Raw genomic sequence first — 14117 nt, 5'->3', positions numbered from 1 at the left:
CTTTTAATCATCTTTATTTTTTTGAAGGGATAGGGTGTGCTTTTTGTTTTTGTAGGTTTTGTTTTTTTCTCAACTTTATCTTTTTAATCAGGGAAGGATATACTTATTTTTTTATCAACATTCATGAGGTCATAACAACATCGAGAATCTGAACATATTTCATTATTTTTTTTTCTTTCATTAACCCTGTTAGTATTAGCAAATATTTGCGATTTATGACCTGTCTAACTCTCAGTGTTTTCTTCTGACCGATTCAGACGATGGTGAATACCTTGTGGTGCCACCAGCAAAAGAGCAGTTGAAACATTGTTTCTGGTGAAGGGGCACTACCTTAGATTCTAAATCAGGAATATGGGTTTTGAGTCAGTAGTTTTTGTATTTCTCAAACTTTGATATCTGTCGATACATTAAAATTTGTCAAATTCACTCCTCATAATGACATTCAATTCAAGAAACACTTCGTAATGTGTACAGAGGCTGGCAGTGACAGCCCTATACACAAGCACTGCCTTTATATGACAATTCAGTGTATGATTTTGTTCTGATTCGTGTCAGGAACGTGTAATACATAATGATATCTTCCTATGTAGAGTTATATCATGGCCCTTGAACTTGGAAAATTTCAAGAATCATTACTTTCATCATATTTTCTCAATTTTGAATAGACATATTGGGACTAGAATTTTGTAATATGAAAAGATGCTGATCACGTTCCTGTTGGATTTTGTTTTAAGAGTTAACAAAAAAATATCAATTTCGTCCCATTTCTTCAGGAGTTGGATGGGAGATTCTTAAGCATATCTTTTCCACAAAATACAGTGGTGAAAGTTTCATTCATGCAGTAATAAATATGGGTAATTTCGCTGGAGCTGGTTTGTGCTGCATGAATGCACGACTGGCTTACAATTACTAAATAGTCAGTTGTATTCTATATTTCAGTAAACACTAGAACTTCGTAAAATCACAATTCAATTAACACAAATAAATCAGAGAAAGAAAACCACACTAGAACACTTTTTTTTTTACTTTGTCAATTTATTGTCAACTCTTTGCTATGTATCCATAGCATTTACTTTTAGGTGATAATGTCAAAACATGGACTTAGATAAATCTATATTGAAGTTTGCAGTCATAACAGTAACAAGGACATTGTAAACAAAACTTTTCTTAATTAAATATATGCACCTCAAACCTTAATAAATATTGATATAAATATATTTGCAGTTTTAGAATTAATTTTGATATGTACACTGAAAACAATATTTGTAGAAAGTACCTAAATTCACTGTCATATGTCCATATGAGCAGGCTTTAGATAAAAAGATCTTGGACAGTCGTAAGGACTGTAGATAAATGGTAATGACATTATGCGTGACATTTTCATGGGAGCTGTGTCATTATTAAAACAATATTTAACACAAAACAGACTTACACTGATAAAAATGGGAATGTTTATATTATATAAAAGTGATTTCAATTCTTATAGGTACATGATATTTTAATCAACTGTAAAATGACATTAACCTCCATTTGATAAATGTAGGAATAATTATTGAGTATAAAAGTGATTCCAATTTTACTCTTTCGTTGGATGATACTTAATCTCAATTTGATAAATGTAGAAACAGTTATTGTGTAGTATTAAAATGATTCTGATGTGTATTTTCTAATGATCTGTCACATAATATTAACTTCAATTTGATTATGGTGGAAGTGTTTACAGTATATAAAAGCAATTTTGATACATACTATTTGTTTAGTATGGCACACAAAATTACTATTACAATGGGTTTTCATTTTAATAAAGGTGGGAATGTTCTAAATATAATTCTGATATGTAAAATCTGGTTTGTTTGACACATGAAATTATGATCATTTTGACAAAGACTGATACATAATAATTTATGTACATGTACAAGGAAATATATGCCTAAGGGCTATTTTTGCCCTTGTATAATGTTCATTTTTCACCAGAGTAAAATATGTTGTTAAATATACATACAGGTGAGATCCCAGAGGGATCTTGGCCCCAACCATTCTTTGATCATAATTTGTTCCGTAAAAAGTTGGGATTTTTATGCCTGGGGTCAAAAGATTGGGGGCATTTTGTATTTGTGTTGTCTGTTTGTTTGTCTGCTGTCAACTTTAACCTTGTCCATAACTGTTTTCCCGTCCTATTCTCTCATTCCTGATTTTGTTCTTAATTATGAAAATTGGAAAATTTTTCTAATGAATAGTGATAATATTTAACTGTGAAATCCAAGATGGTAACTGTTGGATATTTTGTTTTTCGGATCAGTCTCAAAATAAAAATTTCACAACTAGGATGACCATGGGGAACCTACAAAGGAATTTTGATCCATCCAGTACTTCTTAAGAATAGTAATAACAACTTTTCATTGTCAAAATCCAAGATGGCTGTCTGACAGCCATTATCTTTTCCTGATCTGTCCCTACATTATATATGCACAATTAAAATTGATCTAAGACGGAGAGAACAATGGTAGGATGATGGCTGGCTGGCCAGTGAACAAAAAGCAATTGGAATACAGCCATCATCTAGTAATGGTTGCCTAACCACCAGATCTTTTTTGCCCTTTTGACTAAAAGGCCAAAAAGGCAAAAGGTTAAATGTTTAAAACCAAACTTTTCCTGTTAACTATGAACACATACTCTGTAGAAAATTATTGTAAATTCCACATAGATTGAGACATGAAGTTACTGTCATTTGAACAAAAATAGCCACGTAAAATTACTTTCATTTTCACAAAGATAGACACATGTGATTACTGTCATTATAACACAGATAGACACATGTAATTACTGTCATTATAACAAAGATAGACACATGTAATTTTTATCATTATAACACAGATAGACACATGTAATTACTGTCATTATAACACAGATGGACACATGTCATTACTGTAATTATAACACAGATAGACACATGTAATTACTGTCATTATAACACAGATAGACACATGTAATTACTATCATTATGCCACAGATAGACACATGTAATTACTGTCATTATAACACAAATAGACATATGTAATTACTGTAATTATAACACAGATAGACACATGTAATTACTGTCATTATAACAAAGATAGACACATGTAATTACTATCATTATAACACAGATAGACATATGTAATTACTGTCATTATAACAAAGATAGACACATCTAATTACTGTCATTATAACACAGATAGACATATGTAATTACATATGTAATTACTGTCATTATAACACAGATAGATACATGGAATTACTGTCATTTCAAACAAAGATAAACAAGTGTAATTAATACATGTTTAACCTTTCTACGTGAAATTAACACTTAGTTGAAAATCATGGATAACTATATTGAGAGCTGGAGAACTCTCTCTCCTTACCTTAAGAAAGTGTTAGTCAAGTAAGCCAAATGTTCATGTTTTATTTTTGGAAAAAAATCACATATTATACATACACATTAATGATGGCGTCGTCGTCGTCGTCGTCATCATCATCGTCATCATCATCATCATCATCATCATCATCATCATCATCATCATCATCATCATCATCATCATCATCATCATCATCATCATCATCATCATCGCAATTACACATCATTTTCAACATCATTATACAATTCTATCAATATCATAATGACATCAGTATTTCATCATTATCAGTGGACATCGTCAACATCAATACATAGTCTAGTAAGCCCAAGGTCCTACAATGGTGATGATGATGACAAAAAATGACGTATTAGTATAATGATGACAAAAGTAATGAGGCATTGCTATGACAGATGTCATGAATATGTTATAATGTCATAATTATGATGACATATTGATGACATCATGATGTGTTAATGTCATGTAAATAGTGATGCCATACTGATATTGATATGATAAAATGATATAATGATATTGTAAAAATAATTCCTTCATTATTTTGGTGTTAGTATAGGAATCTGGCAATAATAAATAGCTTATTGTAACCCCTGTAAACTAAAGGGCAGATTCTGCCCTGTAAAGGGAGTACGTAACCCTGGTGTGTACAAAACCTCAAAATTTTACATACAGTGTGGTATGTCTGATAAGATCAATATATGTTATAACTATGCTACAGGACAAAATAAAATATTTCAATTTGTACTTAAAAATATTTTTATAAAGGTTGAAATGTCTAAAAGAAATTCAAATATCATAAAATGTATTTAAAATTTGTTTGGTAAGGCACAGCTTAATCTATGATAACAGGAAATGTGATGTGAAATGTAAGATAATGGAGCATTAATACTCAAAGATATGCTTATTTCTACACTACATATATCTTGTAATTTTTTGTACTGTAGGGTAAATGACTAAACATTTCTGGTAATAAGCCTATAACCTGACTTTACAGGTAGTATGGTTGGCATCATGGGCTTGTAGCAGGAGAAATACCGGGTACAACGATTCCTCTGTATTTCTCTACCCATTTTCTGTTACTTATTATGACATATTCACGCCACATGTTGACCTGGTAACTGTCTTTCCTAAAATCTGTTGTATTACATATTTAATAGATACACTGAACAGAATGTTTCCTACATAAGTATTAGAATTTTTATGTTCTGACGTTCAGCTGAGTGTCCATTTTTCTGAACTGCTTTTTCTCACCATGTCAAAGAGAATTAGTCAATATTTGTTGCTATGAAATAAAAATATCACAGTGATTTAAAAAAAATATATTTATTTAGTACTTTCAGTTTATCTCAAGACTCATCAATGGATCCCAGGAGGTTGATATTTAGCTCCGACTCAATGTCAGGAGATGGGCATATTACAGGACCTCTGGGGACCTACACTGACTTCTGACTCAAAGTCAGGGGTGGGCTTATTACAGGACAATAAAAAAGTGCTTGTGTTTGATGTTATTGAACAAGAAGCCCATATGGCTTGTATCATTCACATGGTTTAAGTTGCAAAAATTGATAAATCTAAACTAAAGTCAGTTCCATCATACATACAACACTGATGTCCTACCACTCAAACATGCTTCAGAGTAAATCTGGACAACATCCTGCAACTCCTGAAGAACAAGATAGATTTTTAAAAAATTGGTAGATTTTCCCCATGTGGCCCCGCCCCCTCAGGTCCCTGGAAACGTTGACAGATGATGGACAAGGGATGAACAACAGATGGACAACAGATGATAGCCTCAGCTGGTCCTTCTTGTCAGGTGAACTAAAAACAACAAATACGGTAGGCTTCTCATCAGGCACAAGCTTTCTGCCTGATCAATACAGTTGTAAATTTTTTGTCATTGGACAGTTTTATGTTTTCTCCATAACACTTTCATGGCAATTAAAACATTTTTTAACAATATGCTTCCTGATCTCTGTAACTGGCCAGCTGTTTGGTTGGCTAATGCTACTACACTTATACATGTACTTTTTTTCCCATCATTTATTGACACTGGGAGTCTGTGCCCTGGAAGACATAGGAAGGTCAAATTTTTCTCTATAATTGTCTAATTCTGTTGTGTGTTCCAAATGTGTCTTTAAATTCTCATCAGCACGTGCCTTGGAATGCATTAGGATCCGGGAAGTACATGTGCTGATACTATCTGTAATACGAAGGGAAACATATTTTAATTTAGAATATGTGAACTGTTTAATTCTTTTATCATCTCTAACAAAACTGATTATATAATACAAAAGGTATGATAAAAAGGATAAAATACACATTTGACTGGCAATGCCAATTAGAGGAATATAATACCTCATTATATTTTTCACAACTTAGATGGCTCAAAATTGACAACAGCTTACCAAGAGGACAACTGATAGCAAATGCTTTATGATATTGGGTGCGGAAAGTTATAGTGGTAGGAATCACAAAGTACAGTATCATCTCCCACGCCAATCTAGCTTATAGTAAACTAATATTTTGATATAGATTATCTTTGTCTTTCATTGTTGATATCAAATGTGTGCACAGATCAGCTGAACAGCTTTAAGTTGCAGTCCAGAATAAGCTTGGAAATCTCCTATATAGTAAAAGTCACAACTAGGGCACTTTTCTGATATGGTACAAAGTTTTATCAAGATCAATTGTTTTCAAATTGTAGCCAAGAAAAGCTTCTTGAATGGATTGTTGGATGGTTGTAGCCAAATCTTATGTCCCCCACAAACACATTGTCTCTTCACAACGGATAATAAAATCCCAACAAAATTAACATACTGTTATCAACATCGAACAACTTTCATCAATAAAAAAATGGGGTCAAGAACTTTTGGTCTTTTGATTAGTCAAAAAATATCTTGAATTACAAAATATCCCTTCAGGCCTTCATGTAGAAATAAAAAATACTATGGGCCTTAATTTGAACCAATCAAGATAAGAGCACATATGACTTCCTCTTCATCTAATCTCTGGCTCTTACCAAAACTTTAACATAATGAGTTTATTTATAGAACAAAAACTACATGGGAGCCACATTGAACTGGTGAGCAGTAAGGCCCAAGGTAAGAAAGCATTGAATCTGATTTAAGCAACAAGAGACACAATGCCTCTAGTAGCTTTGGTCCATACCTCCATCTGTGAAGGAAGGTATAATGCCCCCCTCCTCCTCTTCTTCTTCCTCATCACTAGATACCACAAATCCAGCCTCACGCTTCTCAGTGGTGGTCACTTCTTCTTCATCAAGTATCTGCAATTTCTCAAGGTCCTGTATCAGCCCTCCTCTGTAAAAATACAATGATAAGTTTTCCTATCAATATTAAAAAACAAGAGGACCATGGCCCTTAACAGTCATCTGACAATCAATGAATGGATGGACAAACCACAGAATTTGCTGATGGTGGTCTGACAAATCTGATGAATTTAGATTTTGAACATTCCTTGAAAGTATCAGAAACTCATAAATGGTAGGTTCTGTTTATGAAAGTAGTTGCACAATCATGTTACAAAATGGCTACGTTAAAGTTTTGATGAGGCAAATAACAATAAACAATCTCTGTCTTTTCCTTAAACAAGAGGCCCATGGGGCTTTACGGTCATCTAACTATAAACACCTATACATGAAAAAGGTAAACAAGGCCCGAAATAAATTGCTCAACTATTCTACATTGTTGGTTCATCATGACATTTTCTGCAAATCGAAATCATATCTTTTCAATATGCTTTGGATGTATTGCTTTTTTAAAAAGCAAGCTACTGGCCCAATATCAGGACCTTTGACCTCTCCATTACTGAAAAGATGTTGCTTAAGCATTTCAACACATTTGACTACTGTAACCTTGAAAGATGGTCCAATATCAGCACCCTTGGCCTTTTGGTTATTGAGAAGAAGGCATTTAAAGATTTTACCATATTTGATCAATGTGACATTTCAAGCGGATCAAGTTAATTCCTATCAACTTGGGGTTAATCAAATTTCTGAATTTGAGAAATGATTCCCCACTCTCCATGACGTTTCAGACTAACTTTGGTTAAAATCCACTCATGCATAAGAAAGAGTAGTATTTTGAGAAAATCTTGTCTAATTTCCCCTTTTTGGGCCCTGCCCCTAAGTCCCTAGGTGTTGAATCATTTTTCTGAATTTAAGAAATGATTTCCCACTCTCAATGATGTTTCACATCAAATTTGGTTCAAATCCATCCAAGCATTAAGGATGAGTAGCATTTTGAAGCAAAATATTGACAAAATTTCCCATTTTAGGGCCCTACCCCTAAGTCCCTAGGGGTTGAATCAACTTTCTAATTTAAGAAATGATTCTCCACTCTCAATGATTTTTCACACTAAATTTGGTTGAAATCCATTTAAACATTAAGAAAGAGTATCATTTTGAAGCAAAATATACTTTCCCATTTGGGGTCGAATTAACTTTCTGAATTTAAGAAATGATTAACAACCTGCAATATTGTTTTAAACCAATTTTTGTTGAAATAAACCCTGGCATTAAGAAGTAGTAGCATTTTGAAGCATAATATTATCTAATTTCCTCTTTTAGGGCCCCCACAAGTCCTTAATACCCTCATCAACTTTTCTGCATCAAAGAAATGATTCCACATCCTCAATGATGTTTTGGACAGAATTTGGTTAAAATCCATTCCAACATTAAGAAAGAGTAGCATTTTGAAGGAAAATAATTGACTACCTTCGACTTTTGGTACCACATCACCAAATCCCTAGGGGTCAAATAACTTTCTGAATTTAAGAAATGACTACCCACTCTGCATGATGTTTCAAACTAAATTTGTTTGAAATCCACATAAGCATTTAAGCACTTTTCCATTTGGGATCCTGTCCCTCGACCTCCAAGGGGTCAAATAAAAATTCTGAATTTAACAAATGATTACCCTCACTCAATGATGCATCAGATCAAATTTGGTTGAAATCCACTCAGGTATGAAAGAGGAGTGGGGTTTCAAAAAAAAAGTAAAAACTAAATATTAATTGTAAGTTTAGCAAACCAAATCCATTTTTTAAAAGAAAGTTAAAAAACAATATCAAATTTGGAATAAAAGTTCAAACAAGCACTTATGATCCTTGTGCATGTACAGTGTATACAATTTTTATTCTATTCAGCACCTGAATTAAATCCATTAGGAGCTATATTGTAATTGAATCATTACCTGTAATCTGGTAATTTAGTACATGGATTTTCCTTCAGATTTAAGATCATCACAGACTCTGGAAATTCATCTAAAACAGTGAGAAAAAACAGATACTCTATACTCAATAGTTTCTCTGTAAATCAAAAAGATTCATGAGAAAATACAAGATTGATAGGATGCAATTATAAAGTGAATTCTCTTTTAACATGACATCAACATGTACATTGTTAAAAATTTCATACACAATTTTATCAGTTAGCACCAGTCCTGTTATAGATACATTGTATATACAAATAATGTATATGTACATTTGTATTTATGTTTACCTTGACTACCTAACAATAAGCCCAATTGACAAACACATTAATTCTGACAGGTGATAACTAATAGAATCTGTTACCTGTATTTGTTGGGGATTAATTCATCTCAATTGAGGACTGACATTCTGTAACAAAATATCTTTTGAGGCGAAGTCTTGAAAAATATGTTACAGAATGACAAAAAAAAAAATAAAAACAAGAAAAAAAAACAAAGGCTAAAAATACTCTGTACACACCTATTTGGAAATGGTGGATGAAATTGTTAGACAGGTCAAGGAGAAGCAATTTGTTGAGGTGAGTCAGGCCCTCCACTTGACTGATCTGATTGTCAGCCAATGTTAGGAATGTCAAATTCTTAAGGCACTCAAGGTTCTGTATCACCTGGATTTTATTCTGTAAAAAAGAAAGACAACATCAACAGAAAATAATCCATCAATTGTTCAGTTTATTATTGTATGTTTGTTTTCTGGGTTTACTGCCCTGTTAACAGCCAGGGTCGTTTTATTGAGGGGTTTCTTTGTAACAGCTAGTGGTTATTTCAATGAACAACATGTGGGAGATCCACTGCATGCTATCAAAAACATTTGTAAAACAATGTCTTGCTTGAGACAACTAAAGTAGTATTAAAACAACCTGTAATCTCAACTTCCTGAGAAATGCAAATGGGGAGGGATTGAACCATGCACCTCAGATTTTCACCTAGAAAACACAAACCACTATTGGGAGGGATTGAACCATGCACTCAGATTTTCACCTGAAAAACACAAACCACTATAGGTGAGGACTGAACCACACACCTCCAATCTTCACTACAGAAACACACCACCAATCCCAAGCAGCACTGTATCAAGTTTGGAGTTGATCGGTCAAAGTGAATTCATGTTATCATGAAAAACCTGATGGTGTCGCTGACTTAGTAATACCTATATATCGCCTTTGGCTGGGACACAAAAATGAAACAGTGTGACTTTACTGAAACATTTAAGTACATAACACTTATCAATTACATACCTTCTGTAAATACACATTGGTGACTTTATCCCCCAGGAGTTCAAGGTTGTCAATCTGTCCAATATTTTCTCTATCAAGTCGGAGATGGGTGATTTTGTTGAGAGCTTGTACACTAGAAACAATATGAATACAACTTTATAGATATCTTCTATGTACTGCTTATTCTACCTATTGTCTAAAAGTAGGTGAAAATTAAACATTAGAGATAGAAATAAAATACAGGGGAGACAATCAAAACACAAATGGAGACAAAAATTACAGACAAAATGCAAGACCTGGTTCAAATACACAACCAAATAACAAGTGGAAATAACACATACTAGCAATAGAGGAAAAAAATGTCATGGTGACAAAAGATACAAGGGCTGATGTATATAAGTAAATTTTAAGCAAAACTCATTGAAAGTAAAGTAAGGAAACATATGGTAAGCTGATTTCAAGTGCTGCCAAAGATTATCAACAACTTGTGCAAAGTTAAAAGGCTAACTGAAACTTTGTTTGTGAAAATAATGTTTTACAGAAAAACTAATTATCCTGTTATAACGTCCTATATTGCTTAACTTATAAACAGCTATAGTCTCTCCATGTATGTGAGGCGAGAACCTGGTGAGTGCATGTGTTTTCAAGAGGATGTTATATGTTCATGCAAGTCTTCCAGTAATATTGCAGAACTAATGCCAATTTGACTTTATAGTGCTGACATACTGAAGTATACTGCCAACGGCACCCAGCAGAACATCCCACCTGGTCACATTTTACAGACATGAGCAAAAACATTGTTACACTACCTCAATGTTGCAATGAAAGAATGATCAAAACTTTTGAAGACTCGTAAGTCTCAGTCTGGAGAAATCAAAGACAGAAATCAATGAATGCTCAACTTAAGGGGGAAACTGAAGCAGTGGAAAGGGACACAATAAGAAGAAAACAATAGTTTCAAAGAAACAAAAAGATCTAATCCCAAATGTAGTGGCCACTTACAAATCATGCAATGGGTACAGCAGGTATGATTTTTACATCAGACATGCAGGAAAATGCTTTGTTAGCTTGTGAGGCCTACACATATACTTTGATTCAGATAAGGAGTGGGCTCGTTGAGGGGCAATGAAATACATACTTTTTGTTAGAATTTCTACTCAACCGTATCAGACATTCATGAGTATATAACCTGGCATGTGCTTTTCAGTATGTAATCTGAATATCCTCTCACTCCTTAACCAGACATTAAACATTTTGATGGACAAGACAAACATATATCTGCCCATTAAAATATTTAAAATCCAGTGTTCCTGCGATAGCAATAAAGGATTAAATAAATTAAGTAATATTACTATGTGTTTACAAGTGTACATGACCTTATGTTTATACAAGAAATAAGACAATGCCCCTCAAAAGACAGGAATTATAATTACATTTCCTCCTGACTTTTGTGCTGAGCATCATTAATGTGTCTTTTCTGAATAAGATGCAGGGATAATCTCACTGGCTTCACCTCAGCAACCTTGAAGTCAACTACAAAAAGAAAAACAAAATTATGGTTACCTACACAATTTTTCTGAGATATGCATCACCATCACCATAAAAAAATTGAATTCATTACTTCTACCAACATGGCTGTGGGCGTGATTTTTTCCCCAGTTTTTTCAGTACAGCACCAATCATATAAGTAAGAAGAATACATTCACAAGTCTACTATATGCATGTCATTTCTAGCCCTAGTGGAGGCATTGAAAAATTATGAAAGCCTTGTTTTCAAAAGAAAATCTGTCCAATACCAGTAATTCAGACTAAGCCAATGTACATATATATTTGGAATTTCTTTTGTCTTTAACCTTACCAAAGGCTTTCCTCATGCAAACAGCTTTACCAGGAAAACAATTATGTTTATATACAGGTAAAACCATGATTGTACATTTAACCTGCCTTTATATTGCCTTTAACCTGCTGTCAACCTTGATTGGTACTTACATTTTGTAGATCTACATGTGATGTATCCAATTGAAAGATATGTTGAATCAAGCACTTACAGTTTTATAGATAACACAAATTATTTGGATACTTCAAGAGGTCAATATGTTGTTTTGACTTGTTAAGCACTAGGAAAGAAAAATATTTGTGATCTTTTGCCTGGCATGGCCTGGTCGCTATAGGGTAATATATGCTATGCATTTTCACAGACCTGCATTTGTGTGACAGTTATATATATGTACTAGCTAATTTGAGTAATAAATTTGTAAGAATAAAATAAAAACACAAAGTTCTTTCAAACATTTGCAACACAAAACGTTTCAGATTTTTTTGACAAGCTATAGCCAATACAATGATTTACATTTTTTACACAAAAGGGATCAGAATTATTAAGTTGTTTGACTTTTTATCAAAATCACAAACTTATCACCTAAATGAATTTATCGCTTATAGTGCAACTTAAAATAGAACACATGCAACTTAATACTGATCTATCACATTTGCAATGAAATCTCCAAATGGCTTTACATTGGAGATAAAGTGTCACGTCGATTATCGGTTCACGTAAAAAATGAGGCCCTTTTGTTGCATATGTTTTGAAAAGCTTAATGCGTTTCTATAAAAAGAATTATCCTGCAATACCCACACTGTCAGTAAGCGTGGTTTTACCCAATCTAATGAACAGTTTTGACTCAGATATACATGTAACGTTAGCTGTTCATAAGCTTTTCCATGCCAATCTGAATGAAAAACGTACGATGCAGAAGCCTTGCGGACATTACCGAAAGTCAAAGGTTCAGTGCATGCAACTAGCATAATGAAAATGATTCCTGTATACCCGATTCGGCTGTGTCTTCACCCAATTCCATCGTCAGAACACTGTTTTGGTGGTCGTTGTTTAGGTTGTAGGTTGGAGACCACGTAATTTCGACGCTTAAGTCATCCTCATTATCCCTCCTTCAAATCAATCGCGCAAAAGATTCCGACTTTAAAGTGATAACTAATTTGCAATTGATGGATTATTTCCGGATACAGATTTGAGTTGTCGAGTAAGGCGATTCCAGAGTCAACTTGAGTCTATTTGTTAATTCAGTTTTTGATGAGCTAGGTTTGAGTGTTGATTGAGTAGTTATTGTTTAAACACATCTTGATGAATTAGGCATTGTTAATACAATCATCATTTTGATTCCAGTAAAGTGATGTGAAGCAGTGAAACAACGTTCAATTTTCGCGGGATGTGTATTCTAATTTTCAAATCAAAATCAGAGACTGGACTCCAAAACTGATATACAACAACCATGGACGGGTTTTAATGTTTTCTATGGCTAAAAGGTCTAAATTGTTTGATTATCTAGCATGTTATCTAGAGTGCTTTGGGATAAGGACATACATTTTTTTAAAACATATATATTTTAAAAAATTAGATTTAACCGAAAACTATTTAAAAGGGAACATAAATTAAAATTCTTTTAGAGAAGATTGAGATTTTTATTAAATAACCAGATTATTATCTTAGCATCAATTTATGAAGAAGCAAACTATGTCATTGCAGAGATGTATAAGACAGATCTATATTTTATATGCCTGGTCAGTAATATTACACAAAACATTAATAAACACATCGAAACACAGACTAACATACAGATTTAAGTTCCTGGTCAATCATATGCTTTCTCCATTTTTCATGTGTTGTTGTGTATTATTCAACCATTATGTGGGCAGGTGCTGGTATCAGGTTGCAATTGGTGGTTTTTCTTCAACAACTTCCCTTCACCACACAAAACCTTGCACAGCCTTGAATGACCCCAGCTGTTACAAACAAATCCATAAAATGCAAAATGATATAAAAATTATTATTATCTAACACTCCCCACTCCAAACAAAGTTCCATCACTATGTTCCAACACCAGTTTGGAAGATGTGATCTGTCCTATGGCCACAAAACTTGATTTAATAACAAGGCCCTCTATAAATACAATGACATGTTAATTCCATTTGAAAAACAAAATAGGAATTTACTCCTCCTGTTCATTGAATATTATAGAGAACTTTTAAAATTTACCACTGGAAAACCATTGAAATAAACAAAATAACTGACTACTTACACATGTGTATGTAATAAGTTACAGTTTACATAGCCAAATGGATTGATACTGTATGTTTAATAAAACTTCTATTACAGAACACCAGGAACCGTATTCATGAAACCGTTC

The 14117-nt window shown here is 33.3% G+C and overlaps 1 protein-coding gene across 1 annotated transcript; it reads right to left on the bottom strand.

Moving 5' to 3' along the window:
• Nucleotides 1–4631: 4631 nt before the first annotated feature.
• On the bottom strand, nucleotides 4632–12773 carry LOC132556116 (leucine-rich repeat-containing protein 46-like). Its single transcript, XM_060220502.1, has 7 exons — nucleotides 12743–12773; nucleotides 11349–11448; nucleotides 9937–10048; nucleotides 9162–9318; nucleotides 8624–8693; nucleotides 6579–6730; nucleotides 4632–5610 (listed from the first exon to the last, which is right to left on the bottom strand). Exons 1-7 carry the CDS (start codon nucleotides 12771–12773, stop codon nucleotides 5447–5449), a joined length of 786 nt encoding a protein of 261 aa, XP_060076485.1. The 3' UTR covers nucleotides 4632–5446.
• Nucleotides 12774–14117: the final 1344 nt, after the last annotated feature.

Source organism: Ylistrum balloti, unplaced genomic scaffold, assembly GCF_031769215.1.
Source record: "Ylistrum balloti isolate Yb309-2 unplaced genomic scaffold, AGI_CSIRO_Ybal_v1 Utg370548, whole genome shotgun sequence".
NCBI classification, from domain to species: Eukaryota; Metazoa; Mollusca; class Bivalvia; order Pectinida; family Pectinidae; genus Ylistrum; species Ylistrum balloti.
This window is presented reverse-complemented; position numbering and strand designations above follow the sequence as displayed.

What these genes read in the sequence shown, in the direction of transcription:
- LOC132556116 (XM_060220502.1), bottom strand. Translation starts at nt 12,773, where the DNA reads ATGGAATTGGGTGAAGACACAGCCGAATCGG. An exon ending in TGAAGACACAGCCGAATCGG is followed by an intron (nt 11,449 to 12,742) that starts GTATACAGGAAT and finishes TTCTTTTTGTAG; the next exon opens with TTGACTTCAAGGTTGCTGAG. An exon ending in CATCCACCATTTCCAAATAG is followed by an intron (nt 8,694 to 9,161) that starts GTGTGTACAGAG and finishes TCACTGTTTTAG; the next exon opens with ATGAATTTCCAGAGTCTGTG.